This window comes from Chrysochloris asiatica, unplaced genomic scaffold (assembly GCF_000296735.1).
Source record: "Chrysochloris asiatica unplaced genomic scaffold, ChrAsi1.0 scaffold00079, whole genome shotgun sequence".
Lineage (NCBI taxonomy): Eukaryota > Metazoa > Chordata > Mammalia > Afrosoricida > Chrysochloridae > Chrysochloris > Chrysochloris asiatica.
The window spans coordinates 12,365,136-12,391,515 of record NW_006408597.1 but is presented as its reverse complement, the minus strand read 5'-3'; the positions used below and the strand labels follow the sequence as shown (position 1 = coordinate 12,391,515).

Here is a 26,380-nt window from a genome sequence, read left to right as displayed (position 1 = left end):
GCTTTCTGTACTGTTCAGTATGTCTGATGCTATTGTTGTTTAGTGCTGTAGAGTCAGTTCCGACCCATGGCGACCCTGTATAGGGTTTCTGAGGAGCAGCTGGTGAGCTTGAACTGCCCAACTTGCAGTTCAAACAGCTTTGCAGTCTGATGTATTAACCCACAGCACCACACCAGGACTCCAGTATGTCTGATAGTCATATAATAAACATGTTACTGGCTTAGATATGAACAGTAGTGTTCTATTGTTAAAGTGAACTTTCCCTACTTAAAGGTAAACAGTTTACATCATAACTGCATGCCAATCTTGGGTACTGTCTATCTCGAATGTTATAGTATTACCTCCGTTTAATTGTCTTTTAAAAATATTACCATAAAGTACATCAGGGTTCCCAAATGCAGCAAAACCAGTACTATTAATTGCAGAAAGAGGCAAAGGAGAAATGTTTAGAAGTGAACAGGTTATAAAACATGAAGGTGGAAAAGAAGTAAATGATACAGGCATATCTGTTCTCAAAGTATGGTGTTCAAACATCAGCCAAACCACGTAACGTCCTATTTCATAGGCTGTATTGTGAATGGTTAAGTAACACATGCCTGTACTTCCAGCACCAGAACAAGTTTAAGAATCACTGATTTGGGTCAGTAATACCCTCTCATAATGCAAACGTGTGAAAATACCTACTACTTATAATTTGCATAGTATATCCATATTAATGCCATCTATTCAAACTTGTTTTCTCCAATAATTAGCTGAGATCATCTGCTAAGAGGCTTGGTTAACTAGAACAAAGTAATAGAAAAAAGTATAAGAACAAGTTTGTTGCCAAGTCAGTTCCAACCCATAGTGACCCTATATAAGGTTTCCAAGGTGCAGATGGTGAGCTTGAACCACAGACCTTGCTGTTCATAGCAACCTTGCAGTCCAGCGCATTAACCCACAGCACCACACCAAACAAGTATATATGGGGAAATAACACTGGGAATGTACACACACCTTAGAAAAATAAACCATTTTAGATCAAATGGGCAAAGGGGTTAACAAGGGAGGTTCAGAAGGGTTAAGAAAGGAGGAATGAAAACAAAACACAAGAAGCAAATATGACAAGTTATGTTGCATTGTGGGGATTGTAATCTATGAGAAACAAAATGTGTATGAATTGTTGAATGGGAAACTGATCTGCTCTAAAATCTTCACCCAATTCACAATAAAAACTTAATACGTGTGTGTATGTATATAGTTAGTTGTTAAGTGCCATCCAGTCCAACTCATACTGACCTGTATAGGGTTTCCAAGGAGTGGCTGGTGAGTTTAAATCAACCTTGCCATTCAAAGCAACGTGCAGTCCAGTGCTTATCCTACAGCACACCAGGCCTATGTATAATTTTGAGGAAAGCAAGGCTGAACCTGGCTTCTAACCAAAAGGTTGATGGTTTGAACCCACCCAGTGACTCTGTGGGAAAAAGACCCGAAGACCAGCTTCTGTCAAGATTACAGCCAAGAGAACCTGATGCTGCAGTTCTACATCAAATGGGGTGGTGGTGATGTGCTGTCCAACTCTTAGTGACTCTGTACAGGGTTTCCAAAGCTGTAAATCTTTACAGGAGCAGAAAGCTCATTTTTCTGCCACGGAATAAGCTGGTAGTTTTGAACTGCTGACCTTGTGATTCACAGCCTGATTCGTACCAGGTTTGCTGAGTCAAACAAATCAATTGACAGCTCCAACAAGGGTTGAACTTGAGACATAAGGGGCTTCAACAAATTTGTGGGGAAATTCCATCATCCTTCAATTCCATCTTTCCAAGAACTTTCTGAAGCCTCCTCACATATTACTCTTAAATTTTCCATAGCAGAATTAGATGAAAGGAATGTATGGAAAACTGGTTGTGCTGTGTCCTAAAAAGGTTAGCCCTAAAATTTTGTTTGGGATTAGATCTACGCTCCTCCTGCTCTACAGCCTTTTGGCTTCTGGATGTGAGGTTAATGTATGAGCTCTAACAATCTACCTATTACTTTTGGAATGTAACACATCATCTGTTTGCCATTTTTCCATGAAAGGCATTCTTAATTTCCTATCTAATAAATGTTTATCATAGTAGAAGCAGCATCTCTCATATTTACTTATTTAGGAGAAAATTTTAAAAAATGAAAATGTCAACTGATAAAAAAAACTGTCAAAAAAAAAAAAAAAGTACATGGAATATTGCCCTAAGTTACCCCATATTTAAGAAGCCAAACTCTATTAGCAGCTTCCAAAATACCAATCAAGATGACTTTGGCTGTCTGTATGGCCTTCAGACCTTAGGTTCTGAAATTAAGATTTAAACAAGCCCTGTTCCCTTCATCCAAGGAAAAAGATAGGCCATACAAACCCCCAGTAGAATTAGCCTCTTCTATAAAATATAAAGGAACAGCTTTACAATTTCAGTGCATAAACTTTACAATCTATATACTGTAGAAAATGCCTTTTATTCAAGGTTACCAAAAATTTACCCCAAAACGGAGATTCCCACTCCCCACATTGGGGAAATGAAATGATACACTTCTCTAGTACTTCCAATTCCACCTTCTAGAATTCTGCAATGCTAAGACAGGAAAATAATAAACTAATAAAGTTAAACATGAATTTTATGTTTAACCAGATTTCCTAAATTCTAATACCAGTCCCCACCACTATCTGCCAATTTGTCATACTGTGATGGTTTGCATGTGGCCGAGATGCTGCAAGCTATGCACCGGTTTTCAAGTATTAGCAGGGTCACCTTTGGTGGACAATTTTCAAAGGAGCTTCCAGATAACACAGACTAAAAGAATTATCTGGCAATCTACTTCTTTAGAAACTGACCTGTGAAAGCTTTGTGAATAGCAGCAGAACACTGGTGTAGTGCAAGATGAGCCCCTTGGGTTGGAAGGTATTCAAGAAATGACTGAGAAAGGGTCAAAGAATTGAACTCGATATGGAGTAAAACTTTCAGGCAAGAGTCATATTAAGAATAGCTGCAAACATACATTAATAATCAGAACACGGAATGTACAAAGTATGACTCTAGGGAAATTTTAAGCTGTGAAAAATGAAATGCAATGGTTGTAGACATTGTATTTAAGCTAAGCATTGTTAGCTTAACTATTATGGCAGGAATGACTAATTGAAAAGGAATGGTGTCACATTCACTATCAAAAAGAACATTTCCAGATCTATCCTGAAGCAAAACACTTCGAACTATGGAACACATTGCAAAGAATGGGAATTCCAAAACCCTTTGTGTTCATGCAGAACCTGTACATAAATTTACAGGCAGTTGTTCAAAAAGAACAAGGGAATACTGTGTGGATGTGCATCAGGGTTATATTAATTTCATCATACTTACTCAATCGGCATGCTGGGCTGGCTACATGAATAAACAGGTATCGGAATTGGTGACCACTCAGTTAACAACCTGCAATATGCAGATTCTTTTAAGGAGAATCTGAATGAATTACTGATGAAGTTCAGACTAGACTTCAGTATGTCTTCACAACAAAAAATCTTCACAACTGCACCAATAAGCAAACATCAGGATAAAACAAAAAAGACTGAAGTTGCCAAGGATTTCAATTTACCCAAGTAAATTCAATCATTGCTCATAAAGCAGCAGTCAAAAAAAAATCAAACGACATATTGCAGTGGGCAAACCTGCTGCTAAAGACCTCTTTTAAGTATTAAAACAGCAAAGATGTCACTTTGAAGACTAAGGTACAGCTGACCTAAGCCATGGTATTTTCAGTCACCTCTTGAATGTATATGAAAGTTGGACAATGAGAAAGACAAAGAACCAACGCCTCTGAAACATAGTGAGACTTCCGGCAAAATGGAGGAATACACAGACACACTCACTACTAGATCCTCTACAACAAAGATATGAAACCAAATGAAACATGATAATCATGGGACCCCTGAGCTTCCTGAGAGTAAGTGGACTGAATATTAACTAAGAAAATAAGGGACAGCAACACAGAAGGCAGATAGGTAAACTGTTGGCTTATCTAACTTGGCACCACCATCTTGAACTTTATGGTTCAGATGCATACTGGTGGTTGGCAACAAGACAGTGAGATTCTCTCATTCCCTAACTCTCCTGGTGACCACAGATGTAGCCAACCTTCATCTAGCCCTTGCACAATCTTTACTCAATCAGCCACACCACTAAGTGGGGCAGTGGGACCACCACTCCAGCACCTAGAGGCAGATGAATTCCTTGAGACCTGAAGAACTTGCAGAGCCAGTCCCCAACCGGTCCTGGACAAGCAGGAACTCTCATACCAGCCATTCAACCTCCAGCTGCCCTCTGGGCCTGAAATAATTCCTTCTGGGAATTTAATACCCTGGCTTTCAGATTAGATGTCCTGACCACCACCTAGGCCTACAGGAACTCCAACTTGGATCAACCCGTTTCTTCTTTGGGCCCTTTCCATTCCTGGTTTTTTGTCATTTTACTTATTTGTATTTTCTCCAGATTCCTGTTATCTTCTTTTTCTTTATTACATTTTCTCATTTCTTCTTTCCTATCCCTAGTTTTATTTTTTTCTATTTTCTAGTTTTATTTCCCTCTCCCACCTTTCACTTTTTACAGTCTGTTTTCTTCTTCCTGCCCCACCCAACAGGAGACTACTGTGCCCACCCAGTGTGGCACTGTGGGCTAATGTGTCAGACTGCAGTAGTTTTAAATGCAAGGTCGGTGGTTCAAGCTCACCAGCTGCTCCTTCAAACCCTACATTGGGTGGCTATGGGTTGGAATCGACTCGACAGCACTTATCAACCATGCCCAGAAACAGGCCACAAGTCTACCCTCTGCAGCCCCATCCACTAGGTAAGAGCCACTACCAGTTCCTAGATCATTTGATCAATGACAAACAGCAGCCAGCACAAAACTCACCCAAAATTGGTAAACAGAGCTGCACACAAATGGCAAAGATAAATGCTTCCATTCTCTAATCACACCTACCAGGACGTAGGTGGCAAGTGTAGGGCCAAAAAACAAGGTTTCTGAGGAAGAAAAGGTTCTTAGAGCTACCTGAGCTGCAGGTGAAAGCAAAAACACAAGAATAAAAACTTAGAATTCTGGCAAACACCACAAAAACAAAATGGACAAAATTGTGTTGATATACTGTCCCAAGGTCATTAACAAGATCTGCGTTTTGAAGTCTGAAGTGGAACCTACTCCTTCTGCCTTATTCCTGGGTAGCAGCCGACTTAAGTATCGGGCTAATGCATTCCATGGTTCCAACCCAGGTAACACCTACTCCCATAAAGGTTTATTCTTGGAACCCCTAATGAAGTTTAAGGCAGTTGGAATCCACTCCTCAGCAGGTTTTGGTTTACTATAAAAGGCTTAAAGCCTTTCCATCAAAAAGCTGCAGCGCAGGAAATGATGGTAACCACAATCAAGTGAGAGCAAATTTCTATATTAAAGGGCAAATACAAGTTGTCCGAGCCCTTAACAGTCCAGGCCTATACACTCAACTGTATTTCCATGGGCTTCTAGAACGGAAAAACAAAACAAAAACCTAAGTACTTCCAGATGATCTGCTTTTAGTAGGATGGTGTAGCTTCATTTCATACGTTGGTTGGAGACATAACCAGGAGGACCCATCCTTTGAGGGCATTATTCTTGGTAAAAGCAAAACCCTCAATAAGATGGATTGACAATGGCTTAAAACAAAGCAACAATTCTGAGGATGGCACAGGACTAGTGACTGGTTCTGTGTACCACCTACCTTTGAACTTATATCCACTTTTGGTAAAGCCTCTGAAATTGGCTCCCCTCGTGTGAAATGGTGGTTTTATATTGTTCAATTCATTAAATGCAGCTAAGACAATGAAGTGTTTGGCTAGTCTAACTGCATATGAAGCAGATGTGATAGATGCTATTTAGTACCTAATTAAAGGACCAAGAAAACCTAGTCTCCAAAATGATTCTTATAATTAACACATTCAACTATAGGGGACTGAATAAGTCTCTAGCAGTTAAAATTGTTAAGTGCCATTGAGTCGGTTCTGACTCAAATAGGGTTTCCGAGGACCGGTTGGAGAATTCGAACTGCCTACTTTGCAGTTCAAACTGACCTTGAGATCCAGTGCTTAAGAAATACACTATAGGCAATTTTCAACAATCCCCTTTTATACAAGTGTTTCAAAACATTCATGAAAAAATGTTTTTCCAACAACTTCTTGAGCCCCCTCCCCCAGCACCTCTCTGCATACTTACTGTTAAACAAAAAAACATGGTTAAAATCCTATATATTTATCTATTTATATAACACTGTATTATTGTAACCTTAAGAGATACAGAAAATGCACCATCAAATTTTCTCAACAAATAGTTTCTTTGACCATCTTCTGACTAGTCTGAAGCTATCAGTAATGTTGGTGTTATTGTTAATTGCCACGGAGTCCTTTCTGATTCAGAGCGATTGATCTATGTGTAACAGAATGAAACACTACCCAGTCCTGTTTTTGTTTTTTTTTTCCTTAAAAAGACCACACACCAGAATTCTGGGATTTTAAATGTGTTAAATGTAAATAAATGTCTGGAGTGGAAACTAAATAGCATGCCACATCAGACGTAGACAAAAACATTTTTATAGTATTTTATTATCAATAACAAACAGCTGCTATACTGTGCCGTCTTTGTCCTGCAGCTGTTGAGGGTCAGTGGGAGGACACCATGACCCCAAACATGGAAAACTCAAATTACGCTTTTATATACAAGCAAATTTAGAGCTCTTTTATGTGTCCAAAGCTATTAATTATTGAAACATTAAACAAATTCTGAATTAACATATTTGAATAACCCGGAACTAAAATATTCAAATTTTTTTCTAGTAGAAAAAAATTAAATTTGCTTTAGTTATAAAAGAGCTCTGTCAATATACATAAACTATATACTTCAGACATTCACAAAAATGTGAGCATAAGGCTTATCAAAAGACATTTAATACAATTAGTTTTCAACAACCCCTTGGTGGTCCACATCTACAAAGATATCCAGCCCAACCCAACCCCCTCCAAACCCCACCCCCACAGAAAAGCACATACTTACCAGAATTTTTAGCAAGTATGGTTTGGGAATTTTTGTGTGATTTTTTTTTTTTAAAAGGCCCCCAGGGCTAGTTATTTACAGTTTAGTTGCCACTGTCAACTGATCTGGACCTTGACCTTGACCGGGACCTCTGGCGATCCACAGATGGAGACTTAGATCTACTTGAAGAACCACGTTTCTGGCTCTTCTCAGGCACAGGAGACCTACTAACAGAACGGGATTTGCTCCGACTCCGGCTCCTGCTCCTTGACCGGCTGTAAGACTTGCGACTACGAGAACGAGATCGGCTACGGGACCTAGAGGAACTCCTGGACCGGGAACGAGACCTGCTTCTTGACCTACTGGGGAAGGTGGGGAGCAGAAGGGAGAAATTCAACATAAATGACAGGCCCTACAAATCCATTTAATAAAACTGTGACGTAAAATCATTAAAGCAACACCTACCTGTGCCTTTTGCTGCCTTCAATTAATTTTATTTTTCTCCCATTTATTTCCTTTCCAGAAAGTTTTTCAATAGCATTCTTTAAATCACCGTAAGAGGCAAACTCAACCACCCTAAGATGGGGGAAAAAAGGTCATTTTAGGTTAACACACAGCAGGTAGTCTTGAAAAGTACTTATGAGTGGACTTCAAAAACTTTGTGGTAAATGGAATTAAAAGATGCAAATTTTCCACAAACTACAGCATGAGCAGGATTTTTCAACCTCAGCCTTAATAAAATTTTAGTTACGCAAGACAAGTCTTTGTTGAGGAGACTGTCCCATGCAATATAAAATTTTTAGGCGCCATTCTGGGCTTTACCCACTAATGTCAGTAGAATCCTCCATCAACTGTAACAACCAAATTATCTCCAAATATTGCCAAATAATCCTGGTGAACAAAATTACCACTGGGCATACTCAAATTTAAAAACCTCAAAACTATTCACAGTAGTATGACTTTTAGAGTGTTTGTAAGGGCTTTCATAATCTCTAGTATGTACGCACCCTTCATTTAATTTAGGTCGATGTGCATCTGCAAAGGTTACTTCCCCAGCTTGTCTCATGAAATCTTTGAGGTCCTTAACACAAGACAATTGTGTTAAGCAGAGAAAATAAAAGGTGACACACAAACAACCACAAGGTATAAAAACAAAGACTACTGAAAGAGAAGATGTTAGATAAAGTACAAACATGGTTTTTACCACACTTGTATTCTATCAGAATTCAAAATTTATTTATAGTAGGGCACGAAATAAGCTAAGAGCATATTGCTTTTAAGCAAAATGCTAGAAGAAATTCAGATTTTAACATTATAGTATTAGTCTATACTGAGCTCAATACAAAAGAAAAACAAAACAACAAAAATAAAAAATAAATTAAAAAAAGCAAAAAAACAAAAAGGAACAATACATTTCTTTAAAGACTAAAGCAGAAGTTTTATATTTAAAAACAGAACATTTACAAGACACCAGTTATTTTGTGCCCCATATGTCATTAAAAAAGTTTACTTTACCTTTATTAACATTTCCCTAGGCTAGTCAAGCAGCAAACCATTAATCGGTCGGAGAAACCTTCATGACAAATGCCCGACTGGCTCTTCGCCACCCACTTGAAGGACACTACCCAATCGATGGAAGCCTTTATCGCACAGCCCTCCCTATTAGCAGACTACTGGCGGATGCAGACACGTTCTAATCTTGTGCAGTTACCAAGGACCACTTTACTGCGATCAGGATTCCAACGACCACCTAACTTCGAATCTTTCAACTCTTTGCGACCAGGACCTCTTATTCGGAAGCGTTACAGGAAGACAGCTCTCAACTTAGGGATCAGATCACGTTATCAACGCTCTGGGATCGCTGCAACCTGGCACTTCAAGTGAGTGCACCGATTACGTCTAGACCGGCAAACACAGATCTAGAGGTGGCCAACTGATCACTGTAGGAGCTGACTGGCAAAGTCAACCAGGCCCAACCAAGAGTGACCAAGACAACGATAAGGTAACCCACAGGCACTCCTCGTCATAAGGCCAACGACACAGATAGGCTGGCAAATAAAGGGTTTAATATTTGGTTAAAATTGATTTTTAAAAACATGAAAAAATATCCTCAAAACATTTACATTTGATCACTAATATTAAAATATCCCCCAATTACAGTTAATTTAAATTATAAAATTACAATGCCATTAAACCCATAATTTAATTAAAGATAAAACTACAGTTAATAAAATATTAAAATTTTAGCTACCCATTTAACTTTTTAAAAAAGCCACATTAAAATAACTTAGAATCGTGTTTTAACAAACCTGCCAGCTGACTCTTGAAGATAAATTCTCAACTATAAGTCGATTTTCTGTCCTTACAGGTGGAGCATTTCTGAGGAAGAAAATGAGTAGTCAAAATGGAAGAAATGCAGTGAAGTACACATTTGAGTTCAACTGTGTTCAAGAAATCAGACAAGACATGTCATTCAAATGCTCCTACCTATACAATGTCTGCATTAGTCGGTAAGACTCATCAGGCATGGTATGGGGTTAGCAGCAGACTATGGTATAACATCTAGAATACTAATGGTCCTTGAACCTTAAGCTGCCCCTGCAATAATGATTGTTCCAAGCAGCCACCACGTACCGTCTATCATTTCGAGGTCTGCGACTACTAAAACGGTCAGAGTAACGTCCTCTACCCCTTCCACCTCGAGAACGAGCCCTAGCATGCTCAATTGTAACCCTACAGAAAGGGAAACAAAAAAAATCTTAATTATACACTTGAGTCATACAGAAAGACCTACAATTTTATTCAGAAAACCATCCCAGCAAACCTATTCTAATTTTCCCAAGCTAATTATAATTAGTTAAGAAATAAAAAGATTCTCACCTTTCACTACAGAGTTCTTTGCCATCAAGTTCATATACAGCATCATCTGCATCCCTTGGATCCTCAAATTCCTAAAAACATGTAAGAACGTAAATGCTTAACATGGTCTTGAAAGTGTATTTATTACACAACATATTAAGAGCACTATGGATGAAAAGTTTTTAATATATGGCAGTGCCATAGAAATAACCCTAACCAAGAAGTCACTGGAAGTGGCTACTTTACTCCTTATAAGAAAAGACCCTTGCTTTAGGTTGCCTAATTTTTACTAAAGATAGCCTTATCAGGGCTTAACTGGATCAAATGCACTGTGTATAAAAGTCTTTTACCCATTTTAGGAAAAGCAAACTACTTAATACTTACCACAAAACCGAAGCCTCTTTTCAGATCAATATCTTTTATTCGTCCATACCCCTTGAAGAATCTTTCCACGTCTTTCTCCCTGGCCGCTGGATTGAGCCTCCCGATGAATACTCGACAGCCGCTCATGATGTCCGGCTAGTAGTTCCTGTTAGAAAATAATGCTTTTCAATTGAGACACCCCTAACTAAAGGAAGGTATGGTCAATGGGGGCAAAAAACATAAACGGCATAAAGAAAGTGTTTACCAGCTGATGCTCTAAACAAGATTGCCAAGAGTGCCTCTTTTTAGGCCAGGTCCCTTGCAGACAAAATTAAAACTCGGCTGCCAACACGATCCTTCCCTGGGCCCAGACCGCAGCAACCGCAACGCCCACTGCCACCTCTCGAACTGCGCAGTCGCACACTCCCCGGCTCTTCTGGCCCCCTCCCGTCTGCCGCAGTTAAGAAAGGCCGAGAAGTGCGGGCGGAGCCGACCCCGCCTTCCGCAAGGCCAGCCCAATGGCGGCCGGCCGCGCGTGCGTCGCCGCCTCCCAGGAGCGTCACAGCAGGTGGAAGCCGGAATCTGGCGACACCACGGCCGCGCCTGCGCAGAGACCGGCGGGCGGACCCTGGGCAGCCACAAAATGGCGGCCGCAGAGTCAGCAGTGGGAGAGAGCCGCGCGTGCCAAACTCCCTTCTCCCTCCCCTCCTGCCCCCAACTCCACCTTCCCGGAGTCACTGTTCCCTCCCGCAAAACGCTCTCACCACACCCCGAGCAAAGGCAGAGGTGGGTTCCGGTCCCCCACGAGGGTTGCGGATAAGAGAAAAGAGGCGGGGAGGGGGTACGTAACCCCATGTAAAAACTACCGTAAACATCACCGCCCTTCCACCTTCAGCACCCCCTCAATACCAAAAGGGAAACATGTCCCAGCGCCCACCTCGAACAAACTGTGGTCAAAAGACGCCGTCCTCCGCAAAGAGGGCAGCCCTGGCTCCCCGCGATCTGAGCTGCCATGAAGAAGCCTCGATCCGAGAAGCCTTTCCCTCAAAGTGAGCCACTCACCTACCGGACAGGATCTTTGGCAGCTGAGACCCAGAGCCGTCCGTAGTCTGCAGTGGAGTCGTCTGCCTCCCCGCAGACCAGGACTGCACTCGGCTACGTCTCTCCACAACTGACGCACTTAACAGCGCTGGCGTTCCACAAAATGGAGGGCGCGCCCCTGCGTCACTTCCGTGACCGCCCCGCCCCGGAGACTTGGAAGCACGCCCCTTCGGATCCGGGGACCCAAATTTCAGCGGCACCGGAGCCGCCCTACCGAGACCACCGGAGCAAGCCTCCGGCCGCGGGGAGGCGGAGCTAGAGGGGGTGGGGCCTCCGTGCTCTGCGCGGAGGGGAGTTCTGGCTCCTCGTCGCGCACGTCAAGTGGAGACAAATTACTTTCCTTTTCTAGCTAAAGTTTCTCTATAGGTGCGGACCAAGGCTCCTAAAATGAATAGTGAAGAAACTCAGAATTTGCGAAAATACTTGGCGATCCTGAGCGTTGTGCTCTTTCAAAGACGTATCTGTGTCATATTAAATGGACGACTGCATCAGGAAAGGTTGAAGAAGCTGATGGGCAGTGACTGACAATAAGCTGATTGTGTAATCATTTGGAAAAGGATAGGGGGAATGTGTACACAACTTTAAAGAATGTAAACAGTGTCATTGAGTTGTAAATGTAGAATTTGTTGAAATGTTTTTCTTTCTTTGTGTTGATTTTCACAAGAAAATTAAATTTAAACGAAATATATCTTCCTTCTGGAAATTTACGATTGCACTGGAGGGGGAGGTGTCCTTGATGCTCAAGTGAATGATTTTTAACTACACCATGGACATATGATTTAGTGGTGAGAAGACTGAGAAAATAGCAATGTTTTTTAAATGGGAGGCTTTGAGTGATATAGTTGGGGCTGCAACTAGGAGGTATCTTGCTTACATTGAGGCTGGGATTCGGGTTTCTGCCTTTTCACACGCCAAGAACTGGTTAGAAGTTTCAAGTGCTTTTTAACCCAAATGGTATTTGGTTAACCAGCCCTGTTCATGTTTCAGTAATGTAACACATGAGAGTCTACAATTCTTCAGAAACAAAACAGCCCAGTAAAGGTGGCAGGCTTAAAGACTTAGACATAAAGAGAACGGTAGTTTAAAAGTTTTTTTTCTTACGTGCTTTTAGGTGGAACCAGGACAACCCATTTTCCAAAGGTACCCATTGCGTGCTTGCAACTAGAGTTACACAGAGATAACAGTATATCCCAGAAAGGAGTCAACCAACCTGCCTTTGCTACCCTACAGGCTGTCGGATTGGGAGTCCTGGTGTGGCACAGTAGACTAAGCACTCAATCGTGTGATTGGCGGTCCAAACCCACCAGCTGCTCCTTGGAAACTACACAGGGTTGTTATGTGTCAGAACCGAGTTAGTGGCACACAACCACCACCATGTACTGGTTAAATTGAAAGAAAAGAAAAACTCATATTTAGCTACCAGCCTCATAAAGAAGTCCTGGTGATGCATTGGTTAAGTGCTCAAGGGCTGATAGTTTGGGGATTGCAACCTACCAGGCTCTCCTTGGGAGAAAAGACCTGGCTAAAAGATTGTTGTTATTGTTAAGTGGCATCAAGTCGGTTCTGACTCATAGCAGCCCTGAACAGGGTTTCCAAGGAGCACCAGGTGAATTTGAACCACTGACCTTGTGGTTAGCAGTCCAGTGCTTATGCTACAGCACTACACAAAAAGATTATAGTCTAGGGAACACTATTGGGCAATTCTAGTTTGGTCCATGGAGTACTGGCATGACACTATAGAATAATGCACTGGACCACAGGTCTATTTGAACCGCAGAATTTCCCAACCAGTTTTGCATAATTAAAAAAAAATAACTCATTCACTTTTATTCCGACATTGTAGATAAACCTTGGAAGCAACCACTTCTGATTTCCCTTGTTGTTGTTATGTGCCGTGGAGTCAGTTCTGACTCACAACGACTCTGTACAGGGTTTCCAAGGCTGTAAATCTTTACAGAAGTCGAAAGCCTCATCTTTCTCCCATGGAACAACTGGTTGTTTCGAACTGCTGACCCTGAGGTTCGCAGCCCAATTTGTAACCACTAGCTCTATAGCAACAACAACAACGCTACCAGAGCTCCTTTCTAATTTCCCTTACTATAAGTTATTTTAAGGAGTTCTGGTGTGGCATTATAGGATAAACACTGGCCAGTGTTTCAAACCAACAGCCCCATACAGTGGATACATTAGAACTGGCTTCACAGCACATAACAAAAAGAGTAGCTCTGGTAGCGTAGTGGTTACGAATCGGGCTGTGAACCTCAAGGTCAGCAGTTTGAAACTACCAGCAGTTCCGCAGGAGAAAGATGAGGCATTCTGCTCCTGTAAAGATTTACAGCCTCGGAAACCCTGTGCAGGGTCACTATGAGTCGGAACCGACTCCACAGCACTTAACAACAACATAACAATGGAGTCCTGGTGTGGCACTGTGGGTTAATGTGCCAGACTGCAAAGCCATTTGAACTGCAAGGTCAGTGGTTCAAGCTCACCAGCTGCTCCTCAGAAACCCTGTACAGGGTCACTATGGGTCAGAACCCACTCAATGGCACTTAACAACAACAACAAACATAATAATAAGAGTACTTAATTTAGAAAAGGTTTGAAATTTGGAAATGAATGACGGAAAAAAGTTGCTACCACTAGCCCATGGTGTCGTGATTTTCTTCAGGAGGAAAAAAAAAATTATAAAGACTTTTTTCTTGATTTATTTACTGTTGTCTTTGTTAGATGCCATTGAGTAGGTATGGACTCATATCTACCTTATTATGCACAACAGAACGAAAAACTGCCAGGTCCTGGGTCAACTGTTGAATCCTTGCTATGCTTGAACCCATTGCTGCTGCCACTGTGCCAATCCATCTCATTGGGGGACTTCCACTTTTTCGCTGACCCTCCAATTTATCAATCTTTATGTCCTTCTCCAGGAACTGGTTCCTCCTGATAACATCTCTGAAGTATGAGAGATGTTGTCTCACCGTCCTGGCTTATAAGGAGCATTCTGGCTGTACTTCTTTCAACACAGATTTGTTTGTTCTTTTGATAGTTTTAATAGTATAATACTTTTAATATTCTTCTCCAACACTATAACTCAAATGCATCAATTCCTCTACAGTCTTCCTTATTCATTGTTCAACTTTCACATGCATATGAGGCAACTGAAAATACCATGGCTTGGGTCTGGCACACCTTAGTCCTCAAACTGGCATCTTTGCTTTTGAACACTTTAAGAGATCTATTTATGCAGCAGATTTGCCCAATGCAATATGTCATTTGATTTCTCGACTGCTTTTTCCTTGAGTGTTGATGATTGAAGTCTTTGACAACTTCAATCTTTTCTCCATTTATCATGATGTTATTTATTGGTCTACCAGTAACGATTTTTATTTTCTTTACATTAAGGTGCAACCCATACTGAAGGCTGTGGTCTTAGATCTTCATCTGCAAGTATTTGAAGTCCTCTTTGCTTTCAGGAAGCAAGGTTGTATAATCTGCATATTGCAGGGTGTTAATGAGTCTTCCTCCAATCCTGATACCTCCTTCTTCTTTATACATTCTTGGATTGAATAAGTATGGTGAAAGAATACAACCCTGGTCTAGACCATTCCTTGGCAGGGTCCAGCCTCGACGGGGTGGGCTTCACGAAGATGAGATGTCTGGAAGGCGGGAGAAAAAGATTAAAGACAAAAGACACAGACACACGTATTTGATGCAAGCTGACAGACAGAATAGTCCTGCTGCCGAGAATGCATGCAGAACTAACTCTACCTCAGTCTTTTATTTTCACATAGAAGGAAGTAAAAAGGATGGGTGTTCATTACAGAAAAATGTGGTTATTCATTTAAGACAAGTTTTAGTGATTCACAAAAATTCTTAAGACATTTTGAGAACATCATGAGTTCTGTGCTAATCTAAGATCATTATCATGTAAAAGTTTAAGCAAGCCATTACAGTTTATACATTGACCACTAGGTCCTCATGACCCAGGGAAGCTACATGCCGTTTACTTCAGGCACATGGTCTAATCACAGGTGGGTGAGGTGAGGGACTTAGGAAAATTCAATTGAAAACTTAAATCAGGCCTTTTCCCAAGAATTTTAATTCTCTTTAAACATGTTGCAAACAAAGGGTACATATTTTTGTTTTAAGGCAGGGTTACAAAGGTTGAAGGTCACTAATCTGGGGGAGGCTCAACCTTCCCAGGAATGTAAGATCTTTTTCTCTATATTGCTTTATCCTGTTCCAGATTCCACAGCTAGATACTACAACACTCATTACTATTACATTTCTGTATTTCTTCCCGATGGAGGAGAGCGTTTGAGTCAAACTGATTATACCCGGGGGCAGCTTGAAGGGGCTGCCATTATTGTTCTTCATACAAGTTTTTCTATAGTCTACTATTTTATTTTATTCAAATGCCTTGGGCAGGTTTCCTCCTGAATCCTATTACCTAATTCTTTAGTACTCTTGTTCTTGTTCCTTCTGAGTCATACGAGGAAGCTTTACTGACTCGGTTCTAGGGGGAAGTTCAGTTTTGTAAATGGTCATCAAGAGCTCTTATTTTTAGTTAATATCAAACATGACTAAATCATTTGATCAAAAACAGTTTTGACATACTTGCCAGGTAGCCAGAACTTGCCCCCCAGAAAGATTTTGTTCCCAATACCTCATGTACTGCCAATACCTTCAAAGCAGTGACATTTACAATAGTGCCATTAAAGGAATCATTCTTTTCATCATCAGAGACCAATTTCCCAGAAGCTACAATTATTGGAGCATAAAGGACAAGTACAGAATACACAAAAGTACAATCAGAAAGAATTACACAGAGGTGGCCGGTCAGTGAGTTCACCAAAGGCCATGAACCCGGGACTTCAGGGGGTCACTTCCTTGCCCCTCAGGGTCCATGGCTTGCAATTCTGAAGAAGGCCTCGGAATTGGATTTTCGTCCACGTGGTCACAGGGCCACAGCTTCTCAGTGCTTGCGTATGCTGTCGCCAGCAATTCCTAATTTTAAACTACTCAGTATTCCCTTGTTCTAGTCAGACAACTGCCTCTTGCTCTATGCACAGGTTTGTTCCTCATGAACAAAATTAAATGATCTAGAATACTCACTTTTTGCAAAGCTGTCCATAACTTGTCATGATCTACACAATTGAAAGCCTTTGTGTAGTCTATAAAACACAGGTAAACATCGTTCTGGTATTCTCTACTTTCTGCCAAGATCCATGTGACATCAGCAATGATATCCCTCATTCCATGTCCTCATCTGAATCTGGCTTGAACATGCAATAATAATATTGTCCGATGATTTCTGCATTGGGTCACCTCTGTTTGGAATGTGCACAAATATGGGTTTCTTCCAATCAGTTGATCAGGTATCTGTCTTCCAAATGTCTTGGTATAAATGAGTGTCTCCAGTACAGCTTTAGTTTGTTAAAAGATTTCAATTTGTATTCCATCAGTTCCGAGAGCCTTGTTCTTTGTCAATGCAGTGCACCTTGGACTTCTTTCTTCAGGATTATTGACTCTTGATCATATGCTACCTCCTGAAATGGTGAATTTGTATTCCTTCCATCTTCTTTTGATGCTTTCTGCATCACTCAATATTTTACCCATAGAATCCTTCAATATAGCAAGTCAAGCCTTGAATTTTTTTCCTCAGTTCTTTCAGCTTGATAAATGCTGAGTGTGTTCTTCCCTTTTGGTTTTCTAACTCCAGGTCTTTGCTCACTTCATTATAATATTTGACTTTGTCTTCTCAAGCTGCCCTTTGAAATTTTCTGTTCAGCTCTTTTACTTCGTTATTCTTTCCATTTGCTTTAGCAATTCTACGCTGTAAAGCAAGCTTCAGATTCTCTTCTGACAACCATTTTGTTCTTTTCTTTGTTTCTGGTCTTCTTAAGGACCTTTTGCCTTCTTCCTATATCATGTTCTTGATGTTATCCCACAACTCTTCTGGTCTTCAGTCATTAGTGTCCTTTGCATCAAATCTGTTCTTGAGATGATCTCTAAATTCAGTTGGGATATGTTCAAGGTCCAATTTTGGCTCTCACGGACTCATTTTAATTTTCTTCAACTTCAGCCTGAACATGCATATGAGCAATTGATGGTCTGTTCCATAGTCTGCCTTGGCCTTGTTTTGGCTGATGATATGGAGCAGTCCACTGTCTCTTTCTACAGATATAGTCAATTTGATTTCTGTGTATTCCTTCTGGTGAGGTCCATGTGTCTTTTATGTTGTTCAAAAAAGGTGTTTGCAATGAATAACTCATTGGTCTATCATGCGATCTACCACATCATATCTATCACCAAGGGTATATTTTCCAACTACTTATCCTATCTCTTTGTTTCCAAACTTTGCATTCCAATCATGAGTAATTATCATACATCTTGTTTGCATGTTTGATTGATTTTAGAGTGAAGAAGTTGATAGAATTCTTCAGTTTCATCATGACTGAGTTTAGTAGTTGGTGTATAAATTTGATAATAATTGTATTAACTGATCTTCCTTTTAGGCATATGGATATTATCCTATCACAGACAGTGTTGTACTTCAAGACAGATCTTGAGATGTTCTTTTTGATGATGAATATGAAGTCATTTCTCTTCAATTTGTCATTCCTTGCATAGTAAACCATGTGACTGTCAGATTCAAAATAGACAATAGCATCCATTTCAGCTCACTAATGCCTAGGATATTGGTGCTTATGTGTTCCATTTCATTTTTGACAACTTCCAATTTTCCTAGATTCATATTTCATACATTCCATGTTCCTATTATTAGTGGATGTTTTCAGCTGTTTCTCCTCTTTTTAAGTTGTGCCCCATCAGCAAATAAAGGTCCCCAAAGTTTTAGTTTCCTGTCATCATGGTCAACTCTAATTTGAGGAGGCAGCTTTTCCCCAGCTGTAATTTGAGTCCCTTCCAACCTGAGGGGCTCATCTTCTGGCACTACATCTGACAATATTCTGGTGTTCTTCATCATGTTTCAATATTCAATATTATGGTATATATTATAAATATAAAGTATTCTACTGCTATTTATAAGGAGCTCTGGTAGCATAGTGGTTACGAGTCAGGCTGCCAACCTCAAGGTCAGCAGTTCGAAACTACTAGCAGTTCCATGGGAGAAAGATGAGGCATTCTGCTCCCGTAAAGATTTACAGCTTCGGAAACCCTGTGCAGGGTCACTATGAGTTGGAACCGACTTCATGGTACTTAGCAACAACTGCTATTTATAAGGTTTTCAGTGACTTTCTCTCCTTCTTTCTAGTCTAAGTCTGGAAGCTCAGCTTAAACCTGTCCACCATGGGTGACCCTGCTGGTATTTAAAATACCAGTGACAAAACTTCCGTAATCACAGCAACACACAAACTACCACAGTACAACAAACTCTGGTATATTATGCTTATATGAGACAACTTCATAAATATAATTCAGTATCAAGGAATTTCTGACTTATAAAACTCAAACATGATCATTTCTATGTCTCTTTGTTTTAATATCTTTAGATCTTATTCAAATTTGTACCTGTTTTTTCCACTTGAGATAGACTACAGCATGTAGTCTTGACCAGCTATTCTGTTTTTCTAAAAGTGTCCTAAATATCACCAAGTGCTTAAAAGTACTTATTCAAACATCCCAACACTAAGAAGAAGTGTCATTCATCCTCATTGTTGGACGAATGATCCCAAGGTATTTAAAAATACATATCCTTATATAATCTCTATTGGAAATTTATGGGTTTTTTAAATGTTCAGTTTTTGACACAGGTCCAGCCCTATATACCTTCTTCCTATTGTTATATCCTGGGGGTTTGTTTGCTTAACTCTAAATTCACCATATTTTAAATATTGGTGAGCCTGCTACCACCATTTGAGGGCCTGAATCAGAGCTTCTCAACACCAACTGCAAGTTAGGATCACCTGGGAATATTGATAACTTCTGCTGCATGGGCCCCTACCTACAGAAATACTGACTGAATCAGGCTGGACTGAGGTCCAATTTAGTAAGTGTCCCAGTGATTTTAATACTCAGAGGATGGCTAATGTAGACCTAGGCCTCTACTTCGTTCTCTATAAAGCCTATCAGCTGACTTCATCTGATTTCCCCCGAATATTAATAGTCATATCACTCGCAGAGACTGTAGCTGTAGCTCTGATAGGAAGACATGCTTGAGACTCCGGCTACAAAACTTTCTAACATCAAGACACCCGAACATGTTCTTCTTACCATCCTCACTCAACTACCACTCCCTGAACAGATATTACGTGCCAGGCACTGTGCTAAGGATATTACAAACATTATTTTAATCAATCCTCACTCCAGTCCTCCTCTGTAGGTGTTGTTATGTTGTTGTTACCTGGCATCAAGCTTGCCCCAACACATGGTGATGCCATGCAAAATGGGACTGAGCCTTTGTAATCCATATGGTTTTCATTGGCTGATATTTGGAAATAGATTTCCAGGCCTTTCTTTCTGATTCTTTCTTCCTAGTCCATCTTAGGCTGGACACTCAGCTGAAACCTATTCAGCATCATAACAACACAGAAGCTTCCAGTGACTGATGGGTACAATTCTGCACATGGCAGAATTGGACAAAATTGAACCCAAGTCTCTGGCATGGAAGGTAAGAATCTTACCATTGAGCCATCAGCGCCCTCAGGTGCTATTATAACATTTTATAAATGAGACAACTTAGATTTAGAGAGTCCAAATTCCTTTTCAATTAAAAAATGGGCTCCAGCAGTACATCAACAGAGAACTGCCAGAAATTCAAGTCAGATTCAGAAGAGGACATGAAACTAGGGATACCACTGGTGGCATCAGATGGATCGTGGCTGAAAGCAGAGAATACCACAAAGATGTTCACCTGTGCTTTATTGACTATGTTAGAGGCTTTCAACTCCGTGGATCATGACAAACTATGGATAATGTTGGGAATAATGGGTATTCCAGAACACTTAACTGTGCTCATGAGGAACCTGTACATAGACCAAGAGGCAGTTGGCAAAGCAAGAGGATACTGAATGGTTTAAAACCAGGAACGGTGAGTGCCATATCCTTTCACCATACTTATTCAATCTATATGCTGAACAAATAATCCAAGAAGCTGCATTACATGAAGAAGAACATAGCATCAGGATTGGAGAAAGACTAATTAACAATCAAAGCAATCAGGACTTAAAATACTTACTGCTGAAGATCAAAGACTATAGCCTTCAGTATAGATTGCACCTCATTGTAAAGAAAGCAAAAATTCTCACAACCAGACCAATAAATAACATGATTAAGGGAAAAAAGATCGTAGTTGTCAAAGACTTCATTTTGCTTGGATCCACAATCAACACTCATGGAAGCAGTAGTCAAGAATCAAATGACATATTGCATTAGGCAAGTCTGCTGGACAAGACCTCTTCAAAGTATTCAAGAGCAAAGATATCAGTTTGGCGACTAAGGTGCCCGTATCCAAGCCATTGTATTTTCAATCCCTTCATATGCATGTGAAAATTGGACAATGAATAAAGAAGACCTTAGAAGAATTGACACATTTGAGTTATGGTGTTGGAGAAGAATTTTAAAAGTACCATGGTTGCAAATCCTCTTCTAAGACTAAGATGCAATGGGAATACACACTCTGGTTGGTGACCATGGCCATCACCCATAAGGGGAAGTGAGGGAAAAACAGTAATGAAGCTGCAAGCTAAGCCCTACATCATTCAATAGACTCCTATGAACCGAGTGGAGACCTAGTCAGCCAGCAGTGTGGCAAGACCTGGGGACTCATGGGCTCAGAGTCAGTGACACAGCCACAGAGGACTAGAATGGAGAGCGAAGCATCCAGCTGATAAGAAGAGAGCAGACAGATGCAAGAACACCCACACTTGCAGATAATACCCACTTGACCTGGCTTCAATGACTGGATGATCAGAGCTCAACCCGAAGAAGACAGAAGAGGAAAAAAGTGTCATCTGATACAATTTGATAAACTTGACCTACACCTATGGATGCAGTAGCTCAAAAGAGGAAACAAATCCTTGCTGCAAGAATTATTCCCACCCCCTCCACACAAAGAGTAGACAGGGATGGGCAACTTGGACATTGGCTACCCAAAATGGGGGGCTACAAAGGCAAGGAAGTGACTGGTTTACAAGCTTTCAAGAAGGAACCTAGATAAAGAGGGCATGCAGGAAGGTAGAGTCTCCAGTGAATAGTAACCAGCCTGTCAGGAAGGACTGATGAAATGAAATGCAGATGGGTCTCTTGTGATGCAGTAGTGAAGAATTGTTATCAGGACTGATTGTGAGGGTTAGAAATGTAAAGGTGGACATTTTATAACAGGGAGAGGAGTAATTAACTTTTCAGTCTAGGAACAGAGGACCCTGGAACCATCAATGGAGAAGAGCAGAGAGCAGGACCCTACCCAGAGAAGCAGTGATGCCTGAGATGGAGGCAGAGAAGATGACATGGAGAGATGGAGTGGCTGGGGACTTGAGATCCAGAGAGGGAAAGGGGCTGTGTGCTGATGACCGTGTGTGTGTGGGGGTGGGGGGGCAGGCTTGCAGGGTATACCCTTTGGTTGGGTGATGATGCATGGACGGGATGGTAACTATGGCAATGAAACGATATGTGATAGAATGTATGTAAAACTAATGTCCTATCACATAATTAACAATAAAACTTTTTTTTTTTTTTTTTTTTTTTTAATACTATGGACTGCCAGAAGAACAAACTGTGTTGGAAGAAGTACAGCCAGAATGCTCATTTAGAAGCCAGAATGGTGAGACTTCATCTTTCATACTTCAGACATATTATCGGGAAGGACCAGTCCCTGGAGAAGGACATTATGCTTTAAAGTAGAGGGTCAATGAAAAAGAGGAAGACCAGCAACAATGGGCTCAACCATAGCAACCATTGTGAGGATGGCACTGGACCCGGCAGTGCTTCATTCTGTTGTGCAGAGGGTTGTTCCAAGAAAGAACTAGCTGGAAGCACCTAACAACAACAACAAAATGACCTTTATATGCAAGCCATTCTACTTTCTGATTTCCCTGCCAAGGCTGCAGCATGGCCTTAGAGTGACCCCAGAACCCTCAGAAATTCTCCAGATGCAATTCTCCTGAACTTTTATGGTCCCCAGCACTTAACAACAACAGCAATTTTCTTAGGCGAGGATAAAAAGTAGTCCCCACAATGCTGAATCTGCTAATAAAGCAAAATGCTTATAAAAAATGTGTGCTATGACTTAATATCCAATTTAAATTCTAGCTTCCACTGCCTTTTCTGTCTTACTTCTGCTTCTCTATTCAATTTTCCTCTAACTTAATGGTGCCTTAAAAGAAGCATGGGCACTTGTAAGTGCAGTTTTGCAGAGTCATCTCCTGACAGTCTGATTCAGGAACCTGAAGCTCAAGAATCTGTTTTTCACTCGTGCTCTAGTTGAGTGGTTTCCAACTACAACTTACAACTGTTAGGGAAACAAATCCTGTTTCCAGTCTAGAAAAGCTCCCCACAGAGATAAAGGACCATGAAAACCATTTTATTATTGAATAAACATTAAACCAGAATACGATGCTAAGGAGATTGCCAAGACAGAAAGGAATCTGACCCTTTTAGTGAGGCCTTGGCTTACATATATTAATTTTCTGAATCTGGTATGGCACTGTAGGATAAGCACTGGACTGCTAACCGCAAGGTCTGTGGTTCAAACCCACCAGCTGCTCCCTGAAAACCCTATATTGTTGTTGTTGAGTTGGTGCCGACTCATAGCACAGCAAAAGGAAACACTGCTTCATCCTGTGCCAACCTCACAATCATTGCCACACTTGAGCCCATTGCTGCTGCCACTGTGCCTAGTTTGTTATTTCTTATGGTTTTGTGGTTTCTCTGTGCAGACCTGCTGGCCTTGTGCAGCACTCATCTGGGCTTAGCTGGGACAGAAGACTCATGTGTCTGAGGCTATGGTGTTGGCCGTTGGGTGGAGTGCCTCAGTTCTCCTACCCCTCCTTTTCTTTTTTGTACTTTATTTTATTTTTGTTGTTGAGAATATACACTGCAAAACATACCCCAATTCATCAGTTTCCGCATGTACAATTCTGTGAGTGACATTGATTACATTCTTCAACTTGCGCAGCCATTTTCACCCTCTTTACTGAGTTATTCCTCCCTTATTAACATAAACCTACTGTCCCTGAGGGTCCTGTGTAATCTTTCAAGTTGCTGTCGTTAATTTGATCTTATGGAAGAACAAACAAGTCTGTGCTGGAAGAAGTACAGCCAGAATGCTCCTTAGATGCCAGGATGGCTGGAGTTCATCTCTCATACTTTGCACATGCTGTCAGGAGGGACCATTTCATGCTTGGTAAAGTAGAGGGACAGAGAAAAAGAGAGAGCTCTTCAATGAGATGGATTGGCACAATGGCAACAGCAATGGGTTCAAGCGAAGCAGCAATTGTGAGGACAGCACAGGACCAGGAGGTGTTTCCTTCGGTTATATGTAGGGCCTCAATGAGTTGGAACCTACTTAATGGCACTTAACAACAACTGATAGATTTTAAAAGAGCGCAATGCTTAAGGAAGACTTTTATTACTAATCAAAGTGAACTATTGCTTAATTTTAAGATTTCAGGGTTTTGTTTTGTTTTTAACATTTTATTGTGAATTAAGTGAAGCTTTACAGAGCAGATCATCAGTTTTACATTCAACAAATCGTATGCTTTGCTTCATGCCAATGATTGCAATCCCCTCCATGCACCATAAGTTAACAGTATAATCACTTTAACTCTTGCATTCTTCCCTGCGTCTCCTCCTACCTTCACCTTTCCTCTGCCATCTTACCTCTTGTTGTATACTGCATGATTTAAGGAGATCTTCTTTTGTTTATGGTTTAAACATTATCTCAGGACAATAGTTCCTTCAGTTACCATGGATTCAGTAAGTCTGGATTCCAACAGAATTTGAAATACTGTTCTTCATTTTCCCCAGTTTTGAACAGGATTCTTTTATAGAATCTTTTATGAAAATGTTCAGTAACGGTAGCCAAGCACCACACAGTTCTTCTGGTCTATTCCTGACTCTCCTTCTCCCTCCCTTTGTTAAAAACATTGAACCAAAGCTAAAAGTCATACAGCTGGTAAGAGATGGGACCTCAAATTCAACCCAGTGTGTCTTTTCCAACACTGGAGCCTAAAGGGATTTTTCCCCTCTTCTTAGAAATAAAGCAGTTACTCAACGGACAAAAACCTCATAGCGTTTTTTTAAGTCAGATGAGAAAAATGTCAATCAGTGGTAAGTAAATTTAGGTACATATTTGTCACCATGTTACAAAGGTGGGAGCTGGAATGTACAAATGGATTCAGCATAAGCCATCACTAGTAAGGAATGACGCATCTACACTCTTTTACAAATAACATCCACAAGCTGAATCACACAGAGGAGGTAGATGAGCCTGTCATCTATCAGTGCGTCAGCTAATCAGATGTATGATTGGGATCTTAGGTTCAAAACTTATTATCTGTAAGCTTTAGAGACTAAAAGAGAACCTGGCACAGAATAGGCACTCTCTGCCTTGCAGAATGTTGCTGGACTTTGCTAAGCCTCAGTTTCTGCATGTGAAAAACGTGTGGTGCTGTAGGTTACGCACTAGACTACTAACCACAAAGTTGGCAGTTCAAACCCACCAGCTGCTCCTTGGAAACCCTATACAGTGTTGCTATGAGTTGGAACTGACTCACCAGCACTTAACAACAACGATAATACTTAATATATAGGATTATTAAGAGGATTAAGTGAGATAATGCATCTGTAGCTGTATTGGTTACATCTGCTGTTATAACAAATTACCACAAATGTATGAGAGGCTTCAAAGAATGTGTGAAAAAATATAGAGTTGAAAGATAATAATGGAAGAAAAAAAAAAAGATAATGGAACGTTTCCATGAACTTCTGAAGTCCCTTATAGTGGTTTAAAATATATACATTTATTATCTTACAATTCTACATGTCAGAGCCTTAAAATCAAGCTGTCCATGAGCTGCTTCCTTCTGGTGGCTCTGAGGGAGACTCCATTTCCTTGTCTTTTCTAGCTTCCAGAGGCTGCTTGCAGCCCTTGGTTCAAGGCTCCCTCCTCCATATTCAAGGCCAGCAGTGTGGCATCTCCCAATCTCTTCTCTTTCTGCGTCTGCTGCCACATCACCTTTTGGGCCTCTGGTCCACATGTCTGCTTCTCATAAGGACATATTGGGCTCACTTGGATAATCTAAAAAAATAACTTTATTTCAAAAATCTTAATCTCATTTTCAAAAACCTTCTTACCATGTTAGGTACTATATCCATACAAAAATCTGCACACAAATGTTTACAGCAGCCTTATTTGTAATTGCCAAAAATTGTGAACAACCAAGAAGTCCTTCAATAGATGAATGACTGAATAAACTAAGGTAGATCTATACAAGGAGTCCTGGTGTGGTGTTGTAGGGTAAGCATTAGACCACAAGGTCCTTTGAACCACAAGGTCAGTGGTTCAAACTCATCAGCCACTACTCAGAAACCTTATAAAGGGTCCCTATGAGTCAGAACCTACTCGATGGCACTTAACAACATCAGCAACATATCTATACAATGGAGTATTATCAGTAAAAAAGAAATGAGCTACCAAGCTACAAAAAGACTTGGAGGAATTTTAAATGCATATTACTAAACAAAAAAGTCCCTCTGAAAAAAATTACATACTGTATGGATCTAACTATGTGTCATTCTAGAAAAGGAAAAATAATAGAGACAGTAAAAAGATTAGTGGTAGCCAGGAGCTCAGGGAAACCGATGAGTAGATGGAGCACAGGGCATTTTTGGAGTCCAGTGCAGGATAATGCACTGGACTGCAAGGTCAGTTTGAACCTTAAGGTCGGTGGTTCAAACTCACCAGCCACTCTTGGAAACCCTATACAGGGTCACTCTGAGACAGAACTAACTAGATAGCACTTAACAACAACAATGACAAT

The 26,380-nt window shown here is 40.7% G+C and overlaps 1 protein-coding gene across 2 annotated transcripts; it reads right to left on the bottom strand.

The window, feature by feature from the left end:
- Positions 1 to 6,616: 6,616 nt before the first annotated feature.
- On the bottom strand, positions 6,617 to 11,486 carry SRSF5 (serine/arginine-rich splicing factor 5). Of its 2 annotated transcripts, none has more exons than XM_006865587.1 (8): positions 11,218 to 11,486; positions 10,302 to 10,446; positions 9,939 to 10,009; positions 9,693 to 9,791; positions 9,368 to 9,437; positions 8,066 to 8,139; positions 7,524 to 7,634; positions 6,617 to 7,420 (listed from the first exon to the last, which is right to left on the bottom strand). In XM_006865587.1, exons 2-8 carry the CDS (start codon positions 10,425 to 10,427, stop codon positions 7,162 to 7,164), a joined length of 810 nt encoding a protein of 269 aa, XP_006865649.1. In that variant the 5' UTR covers positions 10,428 to 10,446; positions 11,218 to 11,486; the 3' UTR covers positions 6,617 to 7,161. The 2 variants fall into 2 exon arrangements, with proteins under 2 accessions (XP_006865649.1, XP_006865650.1); XM_006865588.1 differs by having other exon boundaries at positions 11,347 to 11,481.
- Between the last annotated feature and the right edge of the window lie 14,894 nt (positions 11,487 to 26,380).

What these genes read in the sequence shown, in the direction of transcription:
- SRSF5 (XM_006865587.1), bottom strand. Translation starts at nt 10,427, where the DNA reads ATGAGCGGCTGTCGAGTATTCATCGGGAGGCTCAATCCAGCGGCCAGG. An exon ending in CGACCTAAATTAAATGAAGG is followed by an intron (nt 7,635 to 8,065) that starts GTGCGTACATAC and finishes CCCCCATCTTAG; the next exon opens with GGTGGTTGAGTTTGCCTCTT. An exon ending in GAAGGCAGCAAAAGGCACAG is followed by an intron (nt 7,421 to 7,523) that starts GTAGGTGTTGCT and finishes CACCTTCCCCAG; the next exon opens with TAGGTCAAGAAGCAGGTCTC.